The sequence below is a fragment of the Sceloporus occidentalis genome, unplaced genomic scaffold (assembly GCF_023333645.1).
Source record: "Sceloporus occidentalis isolate IW3139 unplaced genomic scaffold, rSceOcc1.0.p SCAF_5, whole genome shotgun sequence".
Lineage (NCBI taxonomy): Eukaryota > Metazoa > Chordata > Lepidosauria > Squamata > Phrynosomatidae > Sceloporus > Sceloporus occidentalis.
The window spans coordinates 125,105,919-125,130,881 of record NW_028316985.1 but is presented as its reverse complement, the minus strand read 5'-3'; the positions used below and the strand labels follow the sequence as shown (position 1 = coordinate 125,130,881).

Below are 24,963 nucleotides of genomic sequence, written 5' to 3'. Positions count from 1 at the left end.
ATCACGGATAGATAACTTTTGCTGCTTCTAGGTCCCCAAGAATTCAATTATTACTCAGCAAGACCAACCTTTTTCACTACAGTGGGATGAGGATCTGTTTCTTCTATGAAGTGTAAGTAGTAACATGCAAAGGCCATGGAGATATGGCTAGGGTCCCTTTTTTCATGCTAGACATCCAGAAATACATGGGAAGCCAAGTGCCCTTTTGAATTTGTGCACCTTAAGCAGTGCCTTCACCGTATTTCCTCTCATTTTCTTCACCTCATTTGCTTACAGAAGTACAGTGAGGGGAGACAATGAAGAGGGTCTTTTTGGCTGTGGTACCATTTGACTAAAATGCACTTTGCAGATTAGTCTAGTCTTCCACCATCTAATGGGCAGCTTGCTCTTTAAAGAGACTTTTGTCTTTTAAACTTAACTAATAGTATATTCTCGTTGTTGATTCTATTGTTCTATTCTTTTATCATACAATTTGATATTGTTTTGTTTAATTGTATCACAATACTATTAAATTCCTCAAGAGAAAGAAAAGCAACATATAAAATTTCCAAAATAAATGAATATGTTCACCCCAAAGGGATTTGTGGTTAGTGCTGGCCACAAAATTTGTGGAGGTTACAGAATGGCAAAAATATAAAAGGTGTGCATTTATGAATGATTATTTAACTGTCCCAGTACAAATTGGGATTTTAAATACAGTTAAGCATTAAGAAAACCATTTTAGAATGAAACATCATATTCACTATGAACAAAATTATCTTCATTTATGCCATTGTGTTAGACTATGAATTGTGCGTTGTGCTGCAATATAGTTTACTGAACACATGAAAATTTACTGAAATAAATGCACAAACATACAAACATGTATATGCATATATAAATGCATATATTTATACATAGCAACACATCTAAATAGATACAGACAGAAAATTAATGTACACATATGATCTTATGTAAGCAATTTAAGATAATTATGTCTGGCATTTGAACAATTTACTTAGTGGAAGAGACGGAAAAAAATTGCACGCAGTCCTTTAGAGATTCCACATACCTGTATTCATTTTAACTCAGGAGGATTTGCTACTGAAGTCTTCAGAGTCCCTATAGGAAAAACAAAGAAACAACAACAGAGTTTTCATTTATCACAAATAGGATACTAGAAATAGAAACAATATCCATTATTGCTTGTTCCCAGGTTGAAAAATAGGATTCCCAATAGGTGGGTAACCTTGCTACAAAGAATAATAGACCAATGAGGATTTTGCAGTTTTCTCCCAGGATTTAAATATTTTGAAGTGTTGTGGAGGAATCATTCTACACAGAAACATGTATGGGTTTATTCATACAGTTATCTATTTTCTGCAGACAGAATAGATCTGGGTTAAAAAATGTTTTCTGTACAGAAGAGACTATTTCCTATGCAATAACAGGTCTTTCAACAAAATCCACATTTTTTCTATGCAGAATAATATAATAATAACAATATGATAATAATTTATTATTTCTATTTCCCACCTCTCCCAATGGATCAAGATGGGATCACAGCAGATAAAATACACACAAAATATACAATTTTACATTAAAACCTCGTAAAAATAACCCTCAAATTACAAAATATACAATATTATAATACAATACGAATGAGTACAACAGCTGAACCAGAGTTAGCATTCATATCTTATGTAGTCAGGGATAGGGAGAAGGATGGATATATGACTCATGTCAGCTCTGGTGGAAAGGCCCGCCAGATGGCTTTTTAAAGGCATCCAAGGTGGTAATACAATATAACTTAATTGTTTTAACTTTGTTGAACATGGGGAGAATACTGTGGAAGAATGTACATTTTCTTCCTTAATAGGGAGAAAACTACCATAATTATTCATCACCAGACAGTGACATCACTAGGGTTAGTGACACCTGATGTGGTAATTCATGGTGTCACTCTCCCACTGAACTCTTCCCATACCACACTATACAGAATCTTTAGTAATGTTTTTGTACCAATTTACTTATATTATTATTATTATTAACCTTTATTTATAAAGCGCTGTAAATTTACACAGTGCTGTACATACAATCTTTTAATTAGGCGGTTCCCTGCCCTCAGGCTTACAATCTAAAAAGACATGACACAAAAGGAGAAGGGAGTGGTGGAGGGGAAGGGGATGAGGGCCAGCAGTTCTTCTCTACCTCCGAGGCCTGGACCAAGGCAGATGGACTGGAGGGAGGGCTTGGCTTCTTAATGGATGGGTAAACTTCTTCCAGGGAGGCCTGTTGGAGTTAGCATGCCTCTCTAGTAGGATAATACATATAAAATACATAGCAGTACAGGAAATGATTCAATAAAACAGGCAACAAAAGAACATCAAATAGCAAGTGACAGTTATAAATCGTAATTCCCATATATCACTGAATGTAATGGTAATAGATTATTATTATTATTATTATTATTATTATTATTATTATTATTGTATTTATACCCGCCCTTCAGCCCTAAAGGCTATCAGAGCGGCTTGCCTCTCTATTCTTCTCCCACTTAGCCTCATGCCACTCACACCATCTCTTCAGCATTTTAAAGAGATACAGGCAAATGCCACAGCTCATTTCTGCCAAATGCAGATCTCTGAGGAGCAGTGGTATCACCCCTCTTAGGGTGTCACATGGTGCAGTCTGAACCCTCACCCACACCCCACTAGTGACACCACTCTTACCACATATGAGGATGAAATATTTGAGGAATTAGACCCTGTACAGACCGGCACTTTGTGCCTGCCTGCAGGTGAACTAGGGCTGAGCGTTCAGTTCACACACTCCGAGCCCTAGTTCCACTGCCCGGGTGCCATCTTGGTGTGCGCCCGTACACATGGGGAGTGCCATGATGACGTCCCTTGGGTGCAGCACCCAAACAGTGCTATGCACAAGGGCTATCATCATGGTGAGCAAGTGCACCAATGGCACCCCTTCGGAGACACAAAAAGAACCTGCCCAGAAGCAGGTTCTTTTTGATCCCTGTGGAGGTAGGGTTGCCATAGTTCTTTACTAAAAACCGGGAAAAAATGTAGGATAAAAATTTAGACCAAAATATAGAACAATTGTAGGATAAAATGTAGCCCAAAATGTAGGACATTTAAAGTCCACCATTTTTCTTAAGTGTCCTATATTTTGGTCTAAATTTTATCCTACAATTGTCCTATATTTTGGTCTAAATTTTGTCCTACGTTTTGTCCTGGTTTTTAGTAGAGAATTAAGGCAACCCTATATGGAGGCCACAGCATCTGGTTGCCATGGCCTCCTTGTGGGGCAAAAACAAGCGACATTTAGCTGCCCGTCTGCGTAGCCCCTTACATTCCTGTAAGACACACATAGTCCTAGAAAGGGGACTGGAGAAAGGAGAGTTATTTAAAAAACAATGTCACATCAGTGTTTCCTGCATTTGAGATGATGCTTGAATTACATGACCAAGCTGCACATCTGCATTAATTGCTGAGTCTATATCTGCACTGGGCCTCTTAACCCTACTTGCAAGTGTTTATACACTGCTTACAAACATTTCTTCTGCACTGGAAAGGACAACATACTGGGACTATAATCCTAGAAAGCAAACCCCATTAACACAATGGGACAGATTTTGCCTAAACACTGCATAGAATTTTGTATTAAATCTGTCCCTATTCACATTTTTGAAACCCAGACTGTCTGCAGCTGGAAGAAACAGCAGTGAACATGTTCAGGAGAGAAAAAGAAAGAGGAAAGTGATTCAGTTTTGTGGTTTTGTAAAAAGCACCATGAATACATATGTGGATTTTTACTAGGTGAGCACTTTTACCACCAAGTATTAATGTTGCATTTTGAATTTGATTAGTCTGATGCAGTTTTTCTACTGGCAGTGTAAAGAATTACTGCTCTTGAAAGCAACTGGCTCAAGGCAGGAGAAAATCACTGAGTTACAAGGAATGCTGAATCAGGCCCCAAACTGAGCCTGCCAGATACTTAACATGCACTGAAAGCAAATTATAAATACATTAATCCAGGAAGCTGGAAGTGTTCCAGCATCTGTGGTATTCCGTTTGGGGACTTGATGCTCCATGGCATTTGAAACACAAACAAATACACAAACAAACAGGAAACAAGACATGAAGTAGAAAATAAACCAGAGACAGAGCAAGGTTGGTAAGCCCCCTTTAAAGACTGATGTTTACTACATACAGTGATGAAATAAGCAAAACGGTGTTAAAGACACAGGTAATTTTGATAGATATTCTCCATTAGCTCTGGTAGGAACTAGGATTCAAAGAGAACAAGTTATTCTTGCGATCTAGCAACTTATTAGGCGGCAGAGTAATGAATAAATTACTTTATGAAGTGTAAGAATCAGGTATTCTACGCTGGAAGTTGGTGAACCTGAGTTGAGGTTAATGGAGTGAATATGAGTTGAGGTTAATGGAGAATTTGATGGTAAATCCCTTGACTAGTCACCTTGTGAAGTGAACACTAGATAGCTGTTAGAATCTTCTCCTACCAAAAGAGGAAAGGGGGCCACAGCTCTGTCACCATTTCCCTCACCAACTTCATGAATGCTACACCCAGAGAAGGAATGTGGGTCCATGGAAATAATAGGTAGGAGCAGTAGATATTGTGTAAATTTACAGCACTATGCAAATAAACTATAATAATAATAATGGGCAATTCTGGGAGGTTCAGCTTGAGACCTAGGGCTGATGCCCAGCTCATTCACTCTCTCCCAAGAGTCAAGACTGAACTGCCTACAATGTCCATTGAGGTGAACACTCCCTCAGCCATTTTTGTCTTCTGCAGTGATACTTCAGTGTGAAATGCTGCATGCTTAAAAAAATAACAATCATCTTTTCTACTTTTTTTTTTAAAAAAAGAAATTCTAACAAAAGCAAAAAATATAGTGAATAAAAATGGCTCCTGACAAACAAGTAAATACCTTTTACAGAATATCTGTAGGATAGAACAAGGTAAATGGTAAAGAAAAGGACAATTGCAGGAATTCATGGAATGGCTAATAAAATTTCTTGGCATTCTATTTAGAGTAAGAGGAGCTTCAAGTGAGCCTTCCAGAATGCTTTATTGATGATTCCAGGATTAAAAGCGCCCAGCATGTTTTGTTCTGTTTCAATAAGCTGTCTTTCATTGTAATACTAGTTTCCTTAACAGCCATTAATTATTCCTGAAAGCATCAGATTCCAGGAGTGTTTTCTTGCTGCTAGAGGAGACTGCATTTTAAAATGTTCTCATAGCTGGGAACTGAACAAATCATAGCACCATGAAAACCGACTATAAAATGCACTATACACTAAGTTTTGGCAGTACACATGCTGAGTACAGAGTCAACATATTCTTTTTTTAACTGTACACTTTGATGTATTTATATAAACTATGTTTAGTTCAGCTGAAGTTATGCACATATTTACTAATGGCATAATATAAATTTGAGAAATAGAGGATATTTTGTGTTCCACAATGAAGATGATACTTGAGTATAGAATGAGACATCCATGCCACCATCTATGTAGAACTGGGAGCATATACAGTATGCCCTGGGTATCCACTGCGGTTTGGTTTCAGGACTCTCCCCTCCCCCCATGGATACCAAAATCTTGGGTGCTTAAGTCCCATTATATACAATGGAATAGTAAAATGGTGTCACTTATATAAAATGGCAAAATCAAAGTTTGCTTTTTGGATTAATCCTTGATTTACATCCAAAATGGCAACCACTGACTGTATATTCAGTATATTCAGCCTGTAACAGTGTTTTAAATCTTTTCTTTATGTATATATGTACAACTTATAGGAGCCCTGTACACAGTTTTGATGACATATACAAAGGTCGGGTATGGGACTGGTAGATGTCAATTCTTTTTTCTCTATATATATATTCATGGAATACAGAGTTTTCATCTGAAAATGAAATCACTTTTGTATGTATGATAAAGTTTGCAATTAGTTGAGGATTGCTCTCTTGCTGTGATCTAGTTTGTGTCCCAGCTGTTGGTGAACCTCTTAAAAAGTCTTCCTCAACAAGGTACTCTCCAGCTGTATTAGATTTCATCTCCCATCATCCCCAACCATGTTGAGGAAAATATCTTCTAGGATGAGGATGAAACAGGATTGCAGAAGCGAAAGTTGAATAAAACATTAAACAGGTAGGATGAAAGTGAATCATGAATCACAGAGAAGTCTACAAGACACAATGGTTTGAGACAGTCTAACAAGGAGGAGAAAGTTGGAAGGTGGCAGGGGGGACAAGAAACAAGAAAAAGTTTGAGGTTTGTTGAATGCAGCATTGAGGAGTGTGTTTGGACCTAATGAAGCAAAGCATCTAGAAGTAGAATATTTTCTAACTGGCAAAAGTTACATATCCAAGCCATACAAGTCTTACTGACACAAAAAAAGATTGGTGCTTGGACATTTGTAGCCAGAATAACACTGTTGCAACCGTGTTATTCTGGCTACAAATGTCCAAGCACCACATAGTTGCAGCAGTAGTGCTCCTCTTCATGATAAATGCTGTATCTTTCTATTCTATGTTTTAATGTTTGACAGACCTTTCTATGACATTACAAAATAATTTTAATTCAAATTCTTCACTGCGTGGACACTAAAGGCAACTGTATAATACACCTTGAATTTGTGACTTTAATACAATTTTTTTTAAAAAATAGAGAAATGAACGGTTGTCTCAGGTTTATGAACTTTCACTCCTACAAAATAGCACATTAATTCTAAATTCATAATACATTTGATGATCTAGTAAATGAACTGCAATATAAAAGATATAGCACTTCAACTGGGATAAGTTAATGAAGTTAAAGGATGTTCCCATTTCATAGAATCATAGAATCAAAGAGTTGGAAGAAACCTGAACGGCCATCCAGTCCAATTTTTGCCATACAGGAACACACAATCAAAGCACCCCTGACAGATGGCCAAAAAACCTCCAAAAACCCTCAAAATAAGGAGACTGTAGTACAATGGGAGTGTCTTCCACTGTCAAACAGCTCTTACAGTCAGGAAGTTCTTCCTAATATTGAGATGGAATCTCTTTTCCTGTATGATTCCGTTTGATTCCGTGCGTCGTCTAAACACTATGCCCCCAATGTGGCCTGAAGCCGGTGCTTTTGGCCTTTGCATTTCGGGCCCTTGTCTCTGAAACAGCAGAAAACAAGATCGCACCATCTTTAACATGTCATCCTTTCAAATATTTAAACAGGGATATCACATATTGTATATACTCATGTATGAGTCTAGAAATTTTAGTCAAAAAATTGACCCAAGAAATCTGAATCAATTTAACCATGGGTCAATCTAAGTATTGTACATGGGTCAATGTAAGTTCTGTACTTTAACTCACACACACACACACACACACACAAGGAACCATCCCTTGGTGAAAGGGAAGAGTGTAATTTCTTGCTGGAATTTTTTAAATTCTTTGGCATTGTTTTACTTTCCTTCATAGATCGTTTGTTATATGCCCCTAAATTTTACCCTTGACCTATTCATGGGTCATATCAAAATCCATAATTTTGGCCCCCAAACTGGCCCTCGACTTATACATGAGGTCGACTTATAGTTGAGTATATACGGTAATCTCTTAACCTTCTCTCCTCCAGGCTAAACATCCCCAGCTGCCTAAGTCACTCTTCATAGAGCATAGTTTCCAGACCTTTCACTATTTTGGTCACCCTCCTCTGGACATGGTCTAGCTTGTCAACATTCTGTTTTAACTGTGGTGGCCAGAACTGGACACAGTATTCCAGGTGAGGCCTGACCAAAGCAGAACAGATTGGTACTATTACTTCCCTTGAGGTAGACATTATACAGCTGTCCCTCTACATTTGCGGATTTGATTATTCACATATTGTATTAGTATGGTCTCTCTAGGAATATCTAGGTCCTCCAGTGCAACTCTATGCTTGCATTCTGTAGTATCATGCCAGATCTGAAAGCCAACCTAGAAAACTTTACAAGTATGCTAACAAGGTTTGGCTTTGCTACCTTGGCAACCAGCAGATGCCACAAGACTTGGGTTAGAAGTCTTTGAGACCAAGTCCTGATTCTTCAGGTAGAAGTCATGCACAGCCAACAGATGCTAACAGCTGATAAAGAGAAAGCTAATGGAAAGCAAAGGTTGACACTTCTCTCAGAAAACCAACAGGAAAACCAAATATGAAATGCATAACCAGCCAATCTTGGACTGGAAGTGGCACAGACCCTGTTTTATGACTTGGCACATAAACCAAAGAGAAGCCAATCCCTGATCACAGTAGTACACAGAAAGTCCACCTCTCATACTGAATATTTTGGCAGTAGAAATACATTACAGAAAACTTAAGTGTCACAGTCGATTTCTGGCTTTGTAAGAACTTCAAGGTATTGCTCAACATTAACTTTTGTGATACAGTGTTGTTTTTAATACTCAAATGTATCAGACTGTATAATTAGTCTATGACATGCCTCTCTCTGTGTGTGTGTCTCTGTCTCTCTCTTTAAGCTTTGTACTACGTGTGGCTTTCAAAATTATACCTACCTTGCAAAAAATCTAGCAGCTTAGCACTGCTACTGTGTTAGTGGCACTCAAGCCTCCCTGAGGTCACCTTAAGTGTTCACTGAAAAAACTAAGCACAAGAAATTATAAGCATTAACACAATGCAGTCTGTGTTGTGTACACAATACTACACACACACACATAAATATACACACACATATATATCTTCTGTCCCCTGAAGATGTAGCTAAACTTGTTACATATGCAATAAAAAACTATGAGCTGTTCCACACATTATTATTAGACTCACACCACACGTCAGGGCAATTTATTGGCCTGTATTGGTGCATGCGGTGCCCTGAAACACTTGCAAATGCTGCCTAATGAACAATTTTCACATCAATCTGATGGCAACTTCGACAACGTTTGCAATTTTCTTCTATGAAACATCCCTCCCTGCCTACAAAACACATACTGACCTTGCTTCTGCTGTTTACCCAACTTGTACATCACAAAGTTGTCTCCTGATTTTATACCTAATATAGACCTAAATGGCTTGCCACTATTTAAAGCAAAATAGCTGCTACTCTACCCCCTATAAATAGTCAAAGTAAACAAGACAAAGTAAATCAAACTTGCCAAGAACAAAAAATTCACATGACAGGAACATTTAGGATAACTATATGCCTTTAACTACTGGGAATGGGTAAACCTGAAATCTTTGGGAGAGCTATTTCATGTTATACCTGAATGTTGAACTAAATCATATACCTACAAGAATCCTCTACTTTTTGACAGATAGTTTTTTGATGATCAATTCTTTTGACACTATTTAAATATTACCAGAACCCATTTATTTGACACATGATCTGCTTTTTTTTGATAAATATAAGTACAAATTACAAATATAGGTATGAATACCTGTACAATGCTGTATTATAAGTACACAATGCCAACACAGAGTTCTACATTATATAGTAGACTGACTGAAAAAAACGATGAAGCTATGCACAATGCTGGCCATGTACTGCCTTTTTTTTTTTTTTGACTCGGCATCATCTTTTCATTCAGTCTGTGTACTGTATACTGTAGAAATCATTCATCGTGTTATGATGTACAGATTTCTGAAATCCAAAGTACTCCAGAATCAAAAACATTTTGAGTTACAACACAAGTAGTGCAGTACATACCTGCCCTGCACTTGCAAGGCTGGAGAGAGAAATGGCTGAAGAGACATGCAAGGATCTGTGAAATGGTGAGAATCCACTCCTCCTGCCATGTGACAGATCCTCAGTCTCTCTCCAGCTTCATTATGTTTCAGTATGTATAGGCAAATACAAGTTCAGATCCACCTTTTGCTCATACTTGTTATTTAGATATTCTGATAATTAATTAAAGATCACGAATGTTGAGGAGATCAAGAATAAGTAGCATTAGCAATTTGTTACCTAAAAACCAGAAGATATTGGCGGGATACACACCGCCATTTAGTACGTATAGAATACGTACTAGGGTTAGGAAGGGTCGGTGCTTCCGCACCCCCCTAACCCTAGTACGTATTCTATACGGACAAGATGGCGGCGCCCCTTTCACATGGGCGCCGCCATCTTTGCGTATCGGACGCTGAGCGTCCGTACGCGTCGCGCCGCTTGTGACGTAGCGAGCGCGCCCCTGGCGCCTCGCTACGTCGCAAACGCGACGGTAAAAGAAGCTCCATTTTGGAGCTTCTTTTTCGGTCCGCGCGGGAGTCGGGCCGTCTGAAGGCTCCGGCTCCCCCACGGACCTACTGGCGGCGGCGGCAGACCGCCGCAAATCGGCGGTATGTACCCCGCCATAGCAACAGTGGAACACCTATTAATAAGAACACCAATATATGGAGACCTAAATAAAAAATAAATAATATTTTTTTTATTTCTATCCCGCTTTTTGCCAGGCAATCAAAGCTGCGTACAACAGGATAAAATACATCCATATATACATAATACCCCCCTTAAAACAAGATTAAACAATATAAGATTAAAAACTACATATTAAAACCGACTAAACTAAATAAAAATAATCATGGGCAGAGTTCACTGGATTGGAAGTCTTATTTGTGGCCGAGCATTTTATTCCGGGAAGGCTTGCCGGAAGAGATCCGTCTTAATGGCATTTTTAAAGCTCTCTAGATTGGTAATTTGACGGATCTCATCCGGCAGGCCATTCCATAAGTTGGGAGCGGCTGCAAAGAATGGGAGGTTGTCGTCAACCTGGTCTTTAAGGGCTGTAATAAATTCCTCCCAGAGGACCTGAGTGTACGGGGCGGATTATATGGAAGCAGGCGATCCCTTAGATAGGTTGGGCCCAAGCCATGTAGGGCTTTAAAGGTGATAACCAACAACTTGTACTAGCATTTGGAAAGGTTAACATTTTGAGACTACAGCTCCCAGAATCACTCAGCCAGCACTCTCATCTGCAATAGACAAATGCAATTTACTGGCAAAGCTAATGGTATCTCCTAACCCATGCTCGCCAGAGGCTAGTCAAGAAGATTTAGGCTGAAGAGGAAGTCCTGCTCCAGAAGCAAAGAGAAGCTGTGCCAGCTCCCCAAAAGAGCAGTAAGTAGTTTTACTTGTTCTGCTCAATGAAAGAAATGTCACTGCACTATCGGACAAAAATGCAGCAAAGGTCTTGGTTAAGTAACTTCTGGTAAATATGGGTGATACTTGTCTGCTAACTAAAAACAAAATTGCAGTTTAATACATCAATTAATTTCCAGCCTCTGAATAATAATTAAATGTCATCAGTATTTTGCTATTAGATGAACCAAGGTGGGATACAAACCGCCGCTTTGCGGCGCTTCCCCGCCGCTGCCGTTTGCTCCGCGCGGGAGCTGCAGCAGCCAAACCGCGCGGCTGCCGCACGGAGCAAAAAAGAAGCTCCATTTTGGAGCTTCTTTTTGCGGCGCCTCTATGACGTCGCGAGGTGCCGCTGGCGCATTCGTGACGTCATAGGCGCCGCGACACATCTGGACGCTATGCGTCCAGTACGTAAAGATGGCGGCGCCCATGTGGAATGGGCACCACCATCTTGTACGTATAGGATACGTACTAGGGTTAGGGGGGTGCGGAAGCACCGCCCCTTCCTAACCCTAGTACGTATCCTATACGTACTATATGGCGGTTTGTATCTCGCCCAAGAAAACCTTTTAATTCATTTTCCTTTCATCACATACATGACAGGCACATTCTGAAGCAGGCTGCCACAATAGATTGAGTATATAAATGGATTTTTAGTTCTTAGATTTTAATTAGCAACATAGATACATTGAAGGATCTGCCTCAAATATTTAAATTATTTTTAAGCATTCAAATTCAGTAGCAGCGACAGTCCTCATTATCAATGCCAGTCTTCATTATCATTTTTTGCTACATCACTTTCCAATATCTAACAATCTTTAAAGTAGTCATGATATATAGTCTAAACCTGGCTGGAACTGATGAAAAAAAGGCTGAAGTAAGGATCTAGCTAGCAAGTATTTGACAACAGCCACTGCAACCTCAGTTGTAGTGTCACTCATTGGGGAATCTACATATCAAATATAATGGCACTTAATGACTTTAGAAGGATTTTGCTTTTTCAGTGTTACGAAAATCAACTCCCAACCTTTTCCAAAGTCTGTTCAAATCAACAGTCTACTAAACACAGCTTTTGAAAAATGCCAAGGACACCTACTGTTTGAAAAACGATTAGACAGTACTAAATATACACACAAAAACACACATACAAAACAAAGCCTTACGTGTTATATGGGGGCTCTATGCTTTTCAGAACACGTCATTGGAGTAATGCCTAGGGTGCTGTAGCATTAACTGGCATCTGTTGCATGAAATTGGGTACATCAGTTCTCTTTAGTTTTAATGCTAGCTATTCATCACCATCAGGTGAATGTAATAGAACTAGAAATGAAATGGTGGGGTAATAGGACGAAGGAAATGTACAGAATGTTTTTATTTGCTGATTATCCCAAAGTATGCTTCACATGAAGGATATATTTTGAGTTAATCAATCTTTAAAGTAGATGTTTTAAATGGGATCATGGTTTTACCACACATGGTTCTCACTATGATTGGACACAGCAGGTACCCTCCTCAAAACAGATGTTCAAAGTTTTTGTGTATTTCATTATCATGTCATATTGGTAGTCAACAGTACAGTCTGTTACAACAGATTACCCCAAAACACACTTTTTTTGCACTTTAAATTCCACTTCAGTAGTATACAACCCAGAGGTATGCACAAATGGCAAAGTGGAACTAAAAAGACAGTCATGAAAACTATATAAATCAGTTATGGAAAGAAGGTGTAATAGAAAGGTGTTTATTGCTAATAACTTTAGCTCATACAAATTGGTATAAAACATTATACTAAAAGTAAAATTTCCATATATCATGATGAAACATATTTTAATTTCATAAAGCAAAAGCCAAGATGATTCAAAGGGCCCAAAATTTTAGAAGACAGGAAAAGAAACAATTAATCTATTAAAAACAGATAAACCTCATCACTATCACTAGTGAGAGTTTCATGGAATAATGATAATAACATTATTCAGCTACTGTAAAGAAAATCATGTGGGTGGTGACTAAACTAAACTATGCCATAGCACAAATGGTGTTCCCATTAGCCTTAGCCAGTACAGTTATTGGTGAGGAAAGATGGAAGCTGCAGTCCAGCAACATCTGGAAGATCACACATTCTCCAGTTCTGTATTATACAACTCAAAATCTATTTATACTGAAGTTAAAACTGACTGACATGGAGGCCATTTGACATTCAATGATGGATGTTTGTGCTAAGTATCAAGCTGTTTTGTGCAGATGTGCACCGATTGTCCATGCCACCATAACACTGCATACTATTTTGGATGTTTGAGCTGCTCTTGCAGTATCTAAACAGTAAGCAGTGGATTTCTGTGGTTAGCAATGGCACCCAAATAAATTAGCATAAAATGTAGGATTCATGTCAATTAGATTTCTAGGAGAAATTTGTATGTCGAGTTCAAGGAAACTTCATGGCAGAAATGCCTTAGGATTCAGCCTAGGTCAGTATGATACAAGGTAGTATAGTGAAAACTCTGTCCCAGGTCCCTTTCAGCTCATGAAGTCCCTGTCTCCTAGCTTTGGATCTCTCTGGCAGAGAATTCTGAGAACTTCATGAAAACACAAGCCTCAGGATTCCATAGGATGAAGTCAGGGCAGTTAAACTGGGATCCAACAGCAATAATTGTGTAGTGTAGATACTCATATGCGATTCCCTCTCTCTTTCCACAGAAATACGTTTCACCCAGTTCAGTGGGAGTTATTCCAAGGTAAGCTAGTAAAGGACTGTGGCCGGCTCTGCCATAAATTCACATTATGAGAGGTTATATGTCAGACCTGGGTGAAGTTACTGGCTGTGTTGGCTGCAAAGATTCTGGAAGCTGTAGTCATTTTTTTCCCCTAAACTCTGCTAGATTAGAACATAGTAAGGGAATGCAAAATGATAAAATACCACCACTTCAAAGTTCATCTCCGAACTTACTGGACAAGAGCACCTTATCAAACTGGTATCCATGAAGTGAGGAGCAGTCCAAGCCTGAGCAGAAACAGCTAATCGCAGTCCATGGATAGCTTTGATTTGAGGCCAATAGGGAGGAATGGAAGAAAGAAACTAGAAGCTTGTCTAAAACAACCAATTAGTCTGTTAGGGCCAGTTAGGAATAGAGGAACTGAGATGAGATCTGAATTAATAGAGGCTTGATGGCCATCTGTCAGGGATGCTTTGATTGAGAGTTCCTGCATCGCAGGGGGTTGTACTGGATAGCCCTTGTGGTCTCTTCCAACTCTACATTTTGGGGAGCTGGGAATGTGGAAAAAATTAGGAAGTTTAATCTTTAACCTATTTACAGTTTTATTTTCTAGAACTCTGTCCAAATGTTTCCATTTAAGAATTGATAATGATTCACAATGATCAAAACACCTACTTGTCTAGTATAATGGTCACTTGGAGGCCCAGATCCAGGGAGAGATCCTGGGGGTAAAAAGGGAAAGGTGTATGGTAAGAGCCCAAGGTAAGTCAAGTTCAAAATTTTTTTGCGGCAACCCAAGGGCTGGACTGAAGGGCCAACCTGGATGTGGATCCATCACAGTATCCTTTTGCCTAAACTTTGCACTATGCTTAAGGGCCTTTGGTCTCCGCTAGAATCAAACAAACTTGAAAGACATGATGAGCATGCACGGCTCCTAAATGACTTGAGGGCATAGAGAATCAATGGAGAATGTTAATGCTTAGCACTTCTGAAACATAGGCCAATTACTTGGATGCCATTCTTGTGCAGCAGATTTTTTAAAATAAATAAACAAACAAATAAACTGAAATAGCTTGCCAAGGTCAGCCAGGAAGACCAAGTCCAAGACAGAAATAGACAGGAGAGTCCTGTATCGTTGCCTTAGCTGCAAAATCATATTTCAATCAAAAGTGTATTGATCCTGCAAAGTCTATGTTGAGATTAAAATCAAGTGCAATGGAAACGAGGGTTTTTGTTCATTCCCAGTTATAAACATCCGCTCCAATACCGAGAAGTTCTGGTTTTGCCTGAGCTCCACTGTTAGTTGATTGTATGGCCTTTCATTGGTCATTATGCACATACATAATGAGATAGTTTAGAGACAGTAACCAAGACTAAGCATGAAATTCATTTATGTTTCATATACACCTTATACAAGTAGCCTGAAGGTAATTGAATACACCATATTTTAAATAATTTTGTGCATAAAACAATGTTTGTGTACACTGAACCATCAGCAAGCAAAGGTGTCACTATCTCAGCCACCTATGTGGCCAATTTTGGAATTCTAGATGAGGGAGATTCAACCTGTCCAGCAAACATTAGTAGGAGTCCTTCAAAAAGTTAGAGGGTTGTCTTGTCACTGGAAATGACATGGACAGCATCATTTTCCTGCTGGGAATGATGAGACTGTAATCTGCACCTCTTTTGAGAAAAGATGTTCCATTGTGGCAGACCGGAATTTGCTGCTGTAATTGTCACTGCTGGTACTGATTTCCATAAGCACTTCAAGGACCCACAAGCCTTCCAAGAGCCTTCCAAGAGTACTCAGCTCAGGCCCTCACAAAAGCTCAAGAACATTTGTTTACAATAAGGAATATCCTAGATAACATGCATTTTAAATACAACAGATTATGTTTCCCCCCTTAAGCAAACGTAGAAAAAGCTTGCTGGATAGACCACAGGTCCATTTGCTTCAACATTTTGTCAGCATCATTGGCCAACCAATCTCCTCATTTTAATGTCATCAGTGTAGATATAAATGTGACACAAAGCAAGAGAAAGGCATGATGCAGTTGGGGAGCAAGGAGTGGCCTCTGGCTGCTCCAGTCATGATTAAGCTGTGATCAGGCGGTGTCTGTGGTGACTGCATGACCCACTATCAAAGCAGGTTGCCGTTGTGGTTCCAAACGGGCTGCTGGTAAGAGCATTTTTTGCTGCTCCTTTTTCGGGCAGCCTTGTAGTGGCTTCTGGTTGCTTTGGGGGTGTGCATCATCTGAAGCCCATGCCCTCAAGATGGCCGAAAGCCACTCCTTTTAGCCTGTCTGTTTCAGGCCAAAGTCTTCTCGAATTTACTATAAGCAAATTTATTATAGAGTAAATGTCCCCTCAAAAAGCCAAAAACTAAGATAATTTCAACTAATAATACCAACTAAAATAGACCTACTGATTCAAGGGGGTTTATGTAAATGTTCATGTACCAGTCAGCTACTGAATCAATAGGTCAATTCTTCCTGAGCAGGGGGGAAATATTTTTTTTTCTCCAAGGGGACATGGGATTGTGTCCACTATGCTTTAAGGCATTCCTGGGTTCCTAGGAGGCATTTTGAGGCAACCTTTTTTTAATTCACAAAATTCACAGAGGAGCCTCCAAATATGGTGGAAATGTTCTCCATAAGCCCCAGAAAACATTTGGAGACAAACATGATTCCCGTCCCTCAGGATTATGTGTACTATAGAGTACATCCCTCCAAAGTCTCCTGGGGGACAATGTTCCCCCACTCGCCTTCCATATTTGCCCACTCCTGATTTAGGTCAAGAGGTTCTGCAAAGAAAATAAACAGAATGAACCCTTCATGTGTAAAAACTAGAGAGGCCTTCCAAAGCTAGGGTTCTAATTTATAGCCATGAAACCTTCTAAAATATGGTTCCTCAAATGTGACTATTAAGCATATCAAATAGACAGATCAGTCTGTCACCATGACAGTTTCTCATGTGATCGTTTACAAGTCTACTTCTGCATCAATCTACATGAAAATACAATACACACACATACACAAATTTGAATTATGTTAAAATGCAGTTTTCACATCTTGCACTTGGTTAATACTTGGATACGAGACTGCCAACAAATATCAGGTGCTGTAGGCTGCATTTCAGAGGCAGGAATTGGCAAACAACCTCTAAGCATTCCTTGCCAAAGGAAACCCTATGAAATTCATGGGGTCGCCATAAGTGAACAAGTGACTTGTAGGCACATACACAAAGACATACACACTTTGCCTTAAAACACACATCTTTGTCTGTACTTTGTGATAAAATATTTGCATATTTTTAACACCCAACATGCATCTTGTGCATTTCAAGCACCAACATTTATTTATTTATTTTATATTTAGAACGGCACCGAAATTTGCAGAAAAACAAAAAACAAAGGGTAATTGTGTTTCGATCTGGGATGGGAGAATCATGTCTTTCCTCTTAAAAATGTGGAATGAATAAAAGCCTTATACATCTCTGCTACACTGGTTGCTGGTCCCTGTGAAATTTCCAGGAAGGAAAGAATGTTGCCAGTGGGCACAAATATGGGCTCAGTGTTTAGCATATTGAAAAAATAATTTAAAAATCCACCCCACTTCAGATAGCCTGGCAAGCACTGCTGTATATAACATTGGAGTGCATTTAGTTCACTGATTTCATTTGGAAGGTGCTTTAGCTGGAAAAAATATATATTTTATAGGGGGCTATTGCACAGATTCCAAGTCCTAATCAGTTCAAGCTTTATTATTCCATATCCATTCAAACCCCCATAGCTTTTGCTACCTGTCTACCACAGGCCTTGAAGATCAAGCAATTTAAATGGAATAATTTCCCCAACACTTTGCTTCCAAAGGTACGAGCCAGTAATGTAACCCCACAAATACTAATCAGCTATTCCATGAGAATTAACTATATTTTACAAGCAGGTTATAGACACATGCAATACAATATTGCTGGTTAAAAAACAAAGCCAAAAAAAAAATCTACAATAGCCTATTGCTTAGATTGCACCAAACTATAAATAATAAATTATGTACTGTATAAATATTAAATAATGTCTCTTGTAAAAAATGTTAATCAGCATTTTCAAAATGTATACTAAGAGCTAGCTTATTAGGAAACTAAAAATGCATTTGATTGATGCCCATTTTTAGTCATTTCTTTCAAGCTGTTTAACAATAAAGGAGCTTAGTTTCTAGCCTATGAAATAAATCACATTCATATTCTCTCTCTCTCTCTCTCTTTCTCTCTCTCTCTCTATATATATATATACATATATATATATATATTCTGATTTTATCTTCCTCTTTTTTGCTAGCACCATATAGACAGTCTCTGGTGGATTCCAAGTGCCTCACCCAGAATGTTAAGGCCATGCATAGTCTTTTTACAGCAGATACAAAAGTAGCCACTGAACAATTAGTTTTACTTTTTAAAAAATAGGTGAAGAGATTGTTCATAGAGAGCTGCATAATAGAATAATTGTAAGTACACGATGGTGAGTTACTGCTATGGGGCTTGGACAAGGCTTAGAAAACAGGTTTGTTTTTGTTTAACCCCTCCACACCCAAATTCCTCAGTCCAGCATGGACATATTGGCTGGGGGATTCTGGGCACTGTCATGCAAAAAAAATTATCTTTACTAAGTTCAAGGCACTGGACAGTGCTGGAACTAATTTTCAGAAACTAGAGGAGCTCCTTTACACTAAAATGGTACAACAGCAGAACACACAGCTGCTAATAAATATAAATATAAATTAAGCTTAACAGCAATATACAGAATGGTGCAAACATAAGACATTCATGTGGGAGAGGAAACTTGAGAAATTCTACATGTTTGGCATTCTGAGGCAACACCTGAAAATTTAAAATACACTTCAGGTTTTTTTTTTTAAAAGCAGGCATTCAAAACCAGCTGTGCACTCCAATTTTATGGTCTTTTTTAACAACACCATTCAGAAGATATTGTGATGGACGTAGGCCATTATATGACATACACATAGAAAACTATGAGTAACAGTACATATATACAAAGCATGCTGACAAGTGCAACAATTGAATCAGCTCTCATGTATTCTTCTCTGTTTAAAATACCTGCTATAATCCAAATAAATTTATGTCATTGTGACATTGGCAGCCCATTTGAATGTCAAGATTGATCTACCAATTTATAATTACCTCTGATTGGCCTTCAAAAAATGGTTCATTCTTTATTTGAAGATCTGCCAGAAGCAGCTATTCAAGCAGGTGGCATCCCACCCCCACTTAAAAAAAAAATCTGAAGGCAATTCAAGACCATTTTCAGTATAGTCATTAAATGACAGCTGAATAAGCTACTGACTGGGAGATGTCCCAAGCCTTTATTCTGACAGCTCAAGCATCATCTCTCCAGCACAATTCCCTGTTACCTGTCTACCTTTTCTCACCTTCAGTTGTGCTTTTTCCAAGCCATCCATTTTGTTTGCATCCTTTTACCTTCCTTAAATGCCTCCACAAGACCTTGGCAGGTTTACTTACATTTTCTACAGTTTGATGTTTCCTCCTGGGTAACATCTCCAAGATGCTTCAGTGATTTTTCCAAAACTGAAGTGCCTTATGTGCAAGGAATCTGCACTGTTTGAAGTAGCTGTTTAAAGCCATAGGTTTTTCAGAAGTTCAAGGCATTACACAAACAAACAATAAATTAAAAAGCTGTTTACTTTAGCATATGAAAGGCTGACGTGGAAGACAAAAAACTAAACAGAACTGCTTATTTGACACATGCTAAAGATATACTTTTGGCAAGGCAGAAACCCAGTGAACTTTTGACTATTCTGCGGCCAAAGACTACACTAAAGCTTTTTGGGTTTCTGATACACATGAGAGCAGAGGTTTCTTCAGGCATCTCACTAAAATCAATCCATACTATGTGCACATGTGTGAAGCTATCCCTCATAGTAAAGTGAATGGAACCCCTTCTTATGTATTAACTTTGTTGGTCCATGGGAGACTCTGGTTTTGTTCTAGGGTAAATATTTATACCTGTACTCCAAATATTTATAACAGAGCTGTGGAAAAGCTCTTGTCATGCTTGTGGGTGAGGGGATCTGAAAGGTATACTCCAATTATTAACTTTTGCAAGTCCTTTTAAAGAAGAAATAAAAACCTAGAACACATCCTAGATACAATTTAGTTATCAAAAGGCTACACATTGTGCATGTCACAAATCAACTAATATTCTAATTAACTTTGTGAAGACTAGAGCTGCATAAATTCAAACACTCTGCAATGAGTGAGCTTTGATGAGATCTATATAAAGCTCTTTGTTAAATGTTGTTGTTGTTGTTTTGTGCCTTCAAGTCATGTCTGGCTTACAGAGACCCTAAGGTGAACCTAGCACGGGGGTTTCTTAGAAAGATTTCTTCAGAGGTGGTCTGCCATTGCCTTCCTCTAAGGCTGAAAGGATGTGATTTGTCTGAAATTACTCCATTGGATACTATGGCCAAGCCAGGATTCAAGAGTTCTCATGAAATCCTAGTCCAGCACTCAGACCACTATAACACACTGGATTTTTATTAAATATTATATGCAGTTAAATTAATATATGAATGACAGGGCATTAATTGCTACTGAGGACACACTGATGTGCCTTGAGATTATGACTACTACTGACAAAGCTGTACATCATGTTGTCTGTACTTTTTAAATGCCTTCTCAGTAACCACTGTCTGAAACTTTGTTCATTCCTCCTTAACATTATGCCCAAACTTCAGGAAAAGTAGGGATGCTTTTAGCTTTCTTAAATCAGTTGTTTTGGGAAAATTTTGAACACATTAAAAATGTTATCTGATTGAAGAACAGTATAAAATTATTATTATTATTTGAATTGTGGGCATTTTCTAGGGCCACTTGTATTTCCAATTAAGGCTTGGAACATGGACAAGTTGAATCCCCAAGCCAGTGGATTCAGGCTCATCTCTCAAAGTATGTATATCTAGATATGGGGCCAGAATAAGATATTATGCTGCCTGATGAATTGGACAAGATGCACATTTCAGTTACAGATTAAGACTGAATTACACCCAAATTTTACCTTTAGCAGGTTAAGGGATTTAGCAGGAGAGCCCATTCTACACACAGCACAGTCCCCCAATACCTTGCCACTGCTTCCTACCCTCCAATATCTGCCACCTGAGGCAGCCATATTATTAAAGCCAGGTCTATCTAGATACAACCCTTTAAAAGTGATTTATATTGACACAAAATGATCAGTCAAAATAAAAAATTCCACTCAGGTTCACAGACTATGTTTTTTTATGATGTTTAACATAATCAGACAGACTGTTTTTTCTTTTTTTTTTTCATGCTATATTGTCAAGTGGAGGGTATTTTGCTAAATGATCTCCTCGTGCTTCTTATTAGCTTATCTCCTTTTTCCCCAAAAGTACACAGACTTGAAAAATAAATTGATTCTCTGCTGTTCTTTGTACAAAGAAATACGTGCTTTATATATAACACCAGTTGTGTTGCAGTTTCCAGGCAGACAAGAGAAATTTTATACAAAATTTCTACTTGCAGATCAGAAGGAAGGTACAACGCAAGCAGTTGCACAATTCTTTGCAGCTGCCATTGCAAATCGTAAATTTTTTGTTAAACAGATGTAATATGTTATAATATAATCTCAAAATCTGTATAGATGGCTTCATTTAACGGTAATTTGTAAATGAGGAGGTATGGCCGTATTTTACCATGCCATCAAACTAACCTAGCTGGGGACTAAAGTCTAATGAAGTTACCCCAACCAGTTGCATCTGATTAATGACACTTTGTAGTTTAACTCTTGCTTGGACGGGGGATATGACTGTGGTTTTGAACTAATATGTCTTGAATGTGGTGCTCTATTACACAATATGATAGAGTTGTTTGCGAGGTGCTGGAAGCCTACTCATTGTTGTGTGTTTACCTGATCGTGCAGTACTATCCTTACTTTTTATCCTCACTTTTTATAAACTATCATTTGTTTATACTCTCCAATCTGCCTGTATATGAACCTATGGTATAAAAATAAGTTATGTTTTAAATTGAAATTCTGTAATTGTGCTGGCCAAATGGCTGTAATAAAGTTGTTGTTGTTGTTGTTGTTGTTATTATTATTGATTCTCTGCAAAGTGTGACGGTGACATCTCCAGACAGAATTCTACAAATTAGTGGAGACTGGCTGTGAATTAATTCACTGGGAAATGATACTGAGAGAAATGATAATAGAAACAGAGGACTGGGGAATTAAATAGATCCTAGAAGTGGCAACTCTGTTTCACAGTTCAGCAAAACAAAGGTGCTGGCACTGCCAAAACTTCATAATAAAAATGTGACCAAGTAAGGACAGATGATACTAAGAACATTAATTTCAAGATGGAAATCTGTGGGTGGTGAGCATCCTAACACCTGGGAGTTCCACAAAGATAGTGCTAATCTCCAAGCCAACCACTGCCTATCCATGTACTGTAGATGAGATAGACTTTAGCAATTAAACTCTCACTTTGAGGAAGGGGCATTTTAATATATTTCCTGTTCTACTTCCTGATCTTTGTGCTACTGTGGCCTAAGAAGATGCTGTCTTGAGGGGACTTAAGATGGGGGGATACCACACTGAGGGCAGGGGGGATCTACTGAGTGATGAGAAGGAAGGAAGGAAGGAAGGAAGGAAGGAAGGAAGGAAGGAAGGAAGGAAGATGTCCATCTGCACAGCAATCCCATCAGCAAGGAACAGGAGCTGATGAACAATAAATTCCAGAGATTGTAAAAATTACTTAGTAAATAGCATGGAATTTCTACAAGACAAGGAAGATAGAGGGGAAATCTACCTGCAAAAGTCCTCAAAAAAGGGGCGTTAACTGAAAAAATGAATTCCTATGGAACATAAAAATAAAAGGCTAAATTGGATAATGGAAAGAAAACAGCTAAAGGAAATGTATGTGTGCTTCTAATTATTATTTTTTGCCTTCCTGAGTAGTGAACAAAAATCTAGGGATGATGCTAAAATGTTCCCATTTTGAGGCAAGGCAGACAGACAGAGGGCTGAATATTTGTGTCTGTCTTTTTTTATTCACAAATATACAAACAGAGCATAGCAGAGGCAATGGTTAAATGCTGGTACTGCAGCCATTCACAGCCACAAGGTTGTGCATTCAATCCCAGGGAAGGCTCCAGAGTTGACTCCGCCTTGCATCCTTCCGTAGGTCACTAAAATGTGTATCCAGCTTGTTGGGGGCAATTAGTTTACAAATTGTAAACCACTTAGGGAATGCTTACGTGCACTGATAAACAGTATAGAAATGTACTTGCTATTGCTATTGCTGTTCAGCAGAAATTATAATTTCTAGTCCTCATCAGGTTCCCAGAGCAAGGACTTTCACCCAGGCTTTGGTAAATTTACAGTACTGTACTGCCTCTGCCTGATTATATATTAGCTCAAATGGCAAAAGTCCCCATTTCTCACATACAGCACTGAAGATCCCACGTCTTAGGCTCCATCCCACAGGTAAATTGCCTGTTCAGGAAAGCATCCAGTTACTGAGAAACAGTAATTTCTTCAACATTCCTTTGTTCAGTCCGAACACCTAACAGGTGAAACATTAGGCAAAGCCATACTGAGACCCCATTCACAGTAATCAAGACTGTCAACACTCACAATGCTGTATTTTCACTTGGCGTGCTTTGAACTGACATTGCACCAATTTAGATTGACAGAACTATTTGATCCACTGCAACAATGATTCTGAAGCAGACAGAGATTTAAATTTGAGGTAATAAGTACTTATGTATGCTGTTACGGAGTGCTGTACCAAGTGAGATTTTCCAGTAAATTCAGTAAGAGCTGTGGTGTGCCTATGGGGTTCCATTCAATCATTTTTCTCCAACAGAATTTTATCAGTATACAACTGAAAGAGGTATTTCAGGGTACCTCCATTAGACAGCATCACATGCCTTCATAAGACTCAGTTTGAAGATAAAGTACTATGACTAAAAAAGTTTGCTTTTTTGCTAGGCCCAGTATTTTTGATTACTGGCTGAGGTATACTTGGCTCTGCCTGCATCCACACCTAATATATCCTAAAAGAGGTCGACGGGGGCCTCCTATTTTACCAGCCCTCTTTTAACCACAGGAATCTCCTGTGAGAATTCCTCTTCTGTTTTTACTAAGTCCCACCACCATGACAGATGCATTTGGAGTGTACATGAGAGAAAGTCTTTTCAGAGACTACTCCCAAACAATGGATATCTCTTCCATAGGGGCTTGGTTGTCCCTCTCTCTTCTCATTTTTTGCCATTGGCAAAGATCCTTTCACTGATTCTGACAGATTACCAGCTTCTAATTACAGTGGCAGAAGGGCTTTTAAAATGAAGTATGCTGCCTTTTATCTTCATTATGTTTTTAAAATATTATTTTAAAATAATTCTTTTTATAAAATTATAATTATAGAATATTTTTTTTTAAAAAATAGGATTTATTTCATTTTTTAAAAAAGGTTTGTTTTGCATTGTTTTAGTTAATCTATCCACAAGTTGCCTTGCATTCCATATTGGGAGAAAGGCAAGATGATGGATGGATGGATGGATAGACAGATTCTAGATGATTTGCATTTGGTACTGTCTGGGTCTGCACTTAATACCACCAAAGGAGTCTATGTGATTCCCTGTTTTCCTACCCATTATTTTTTAACCTAATAATTTTACCAGCAATATCTTGGAGAGCCCCCACCCATTTTTCTTTCAATACCTGAGGAATCTTATCACAATACTTTAGTACAGTGCTTTTCCTATCTTTTTCTCCTGTCTCTGTAATCTTGGCAGAAGTGCCTCAGATAGCCACCTCCTGTCCCATAGATCTTCAAAAATTGTTTCCCTATAAATTATGTCAGACCCCTTTCATATCTAGGAAGCAATGACATATTCAGGTCTTTTACATCAAGCCTCAGGTTGAGTCTCAAATCCAGGAACCAACTTTAACAGCAAAAAAGGAGGTGGTGGTGGGATGTGTGTGTGTGTGTGGGGGGGGGGGTTGCATTTCAATAACTAGAGAATCAAGAGGATGTGCACAAAGTTAGATAAAATTAAA

At 38.5% G+C, this 24,963-nt stretch overlaps 1 protein-coding gene across 8 annotated transcripts in view; it reads right to left on the bottom strand.

The window, feature by feature from the left end:
* The window catches only part of SORBS2 (sorbin and SH3 domain containing 2), a 240,778-nt gene that overhangs the window by 128,876 nt on the left and 86,939 nt on the right, over window positions 1–24,963 (bottom strand). For all 8 annotated transcript variants that reach the window (XM_089525346.1, XM_089525354.1, XM_089525348.1 and 5 more), the window contains one exon: window positions 1,052–1,101. In XM_089525346.1, coding sequence (XP_089381472.1) covers window positions 1,052–1,061 — 10 coding nt within the window. In that variant the 5' untranslated portion in view covers window positions 1,062–1,101. The remainder of the gene's footprint in view (window positions 1–1,051; window positions 1,102–24,963) is intronic.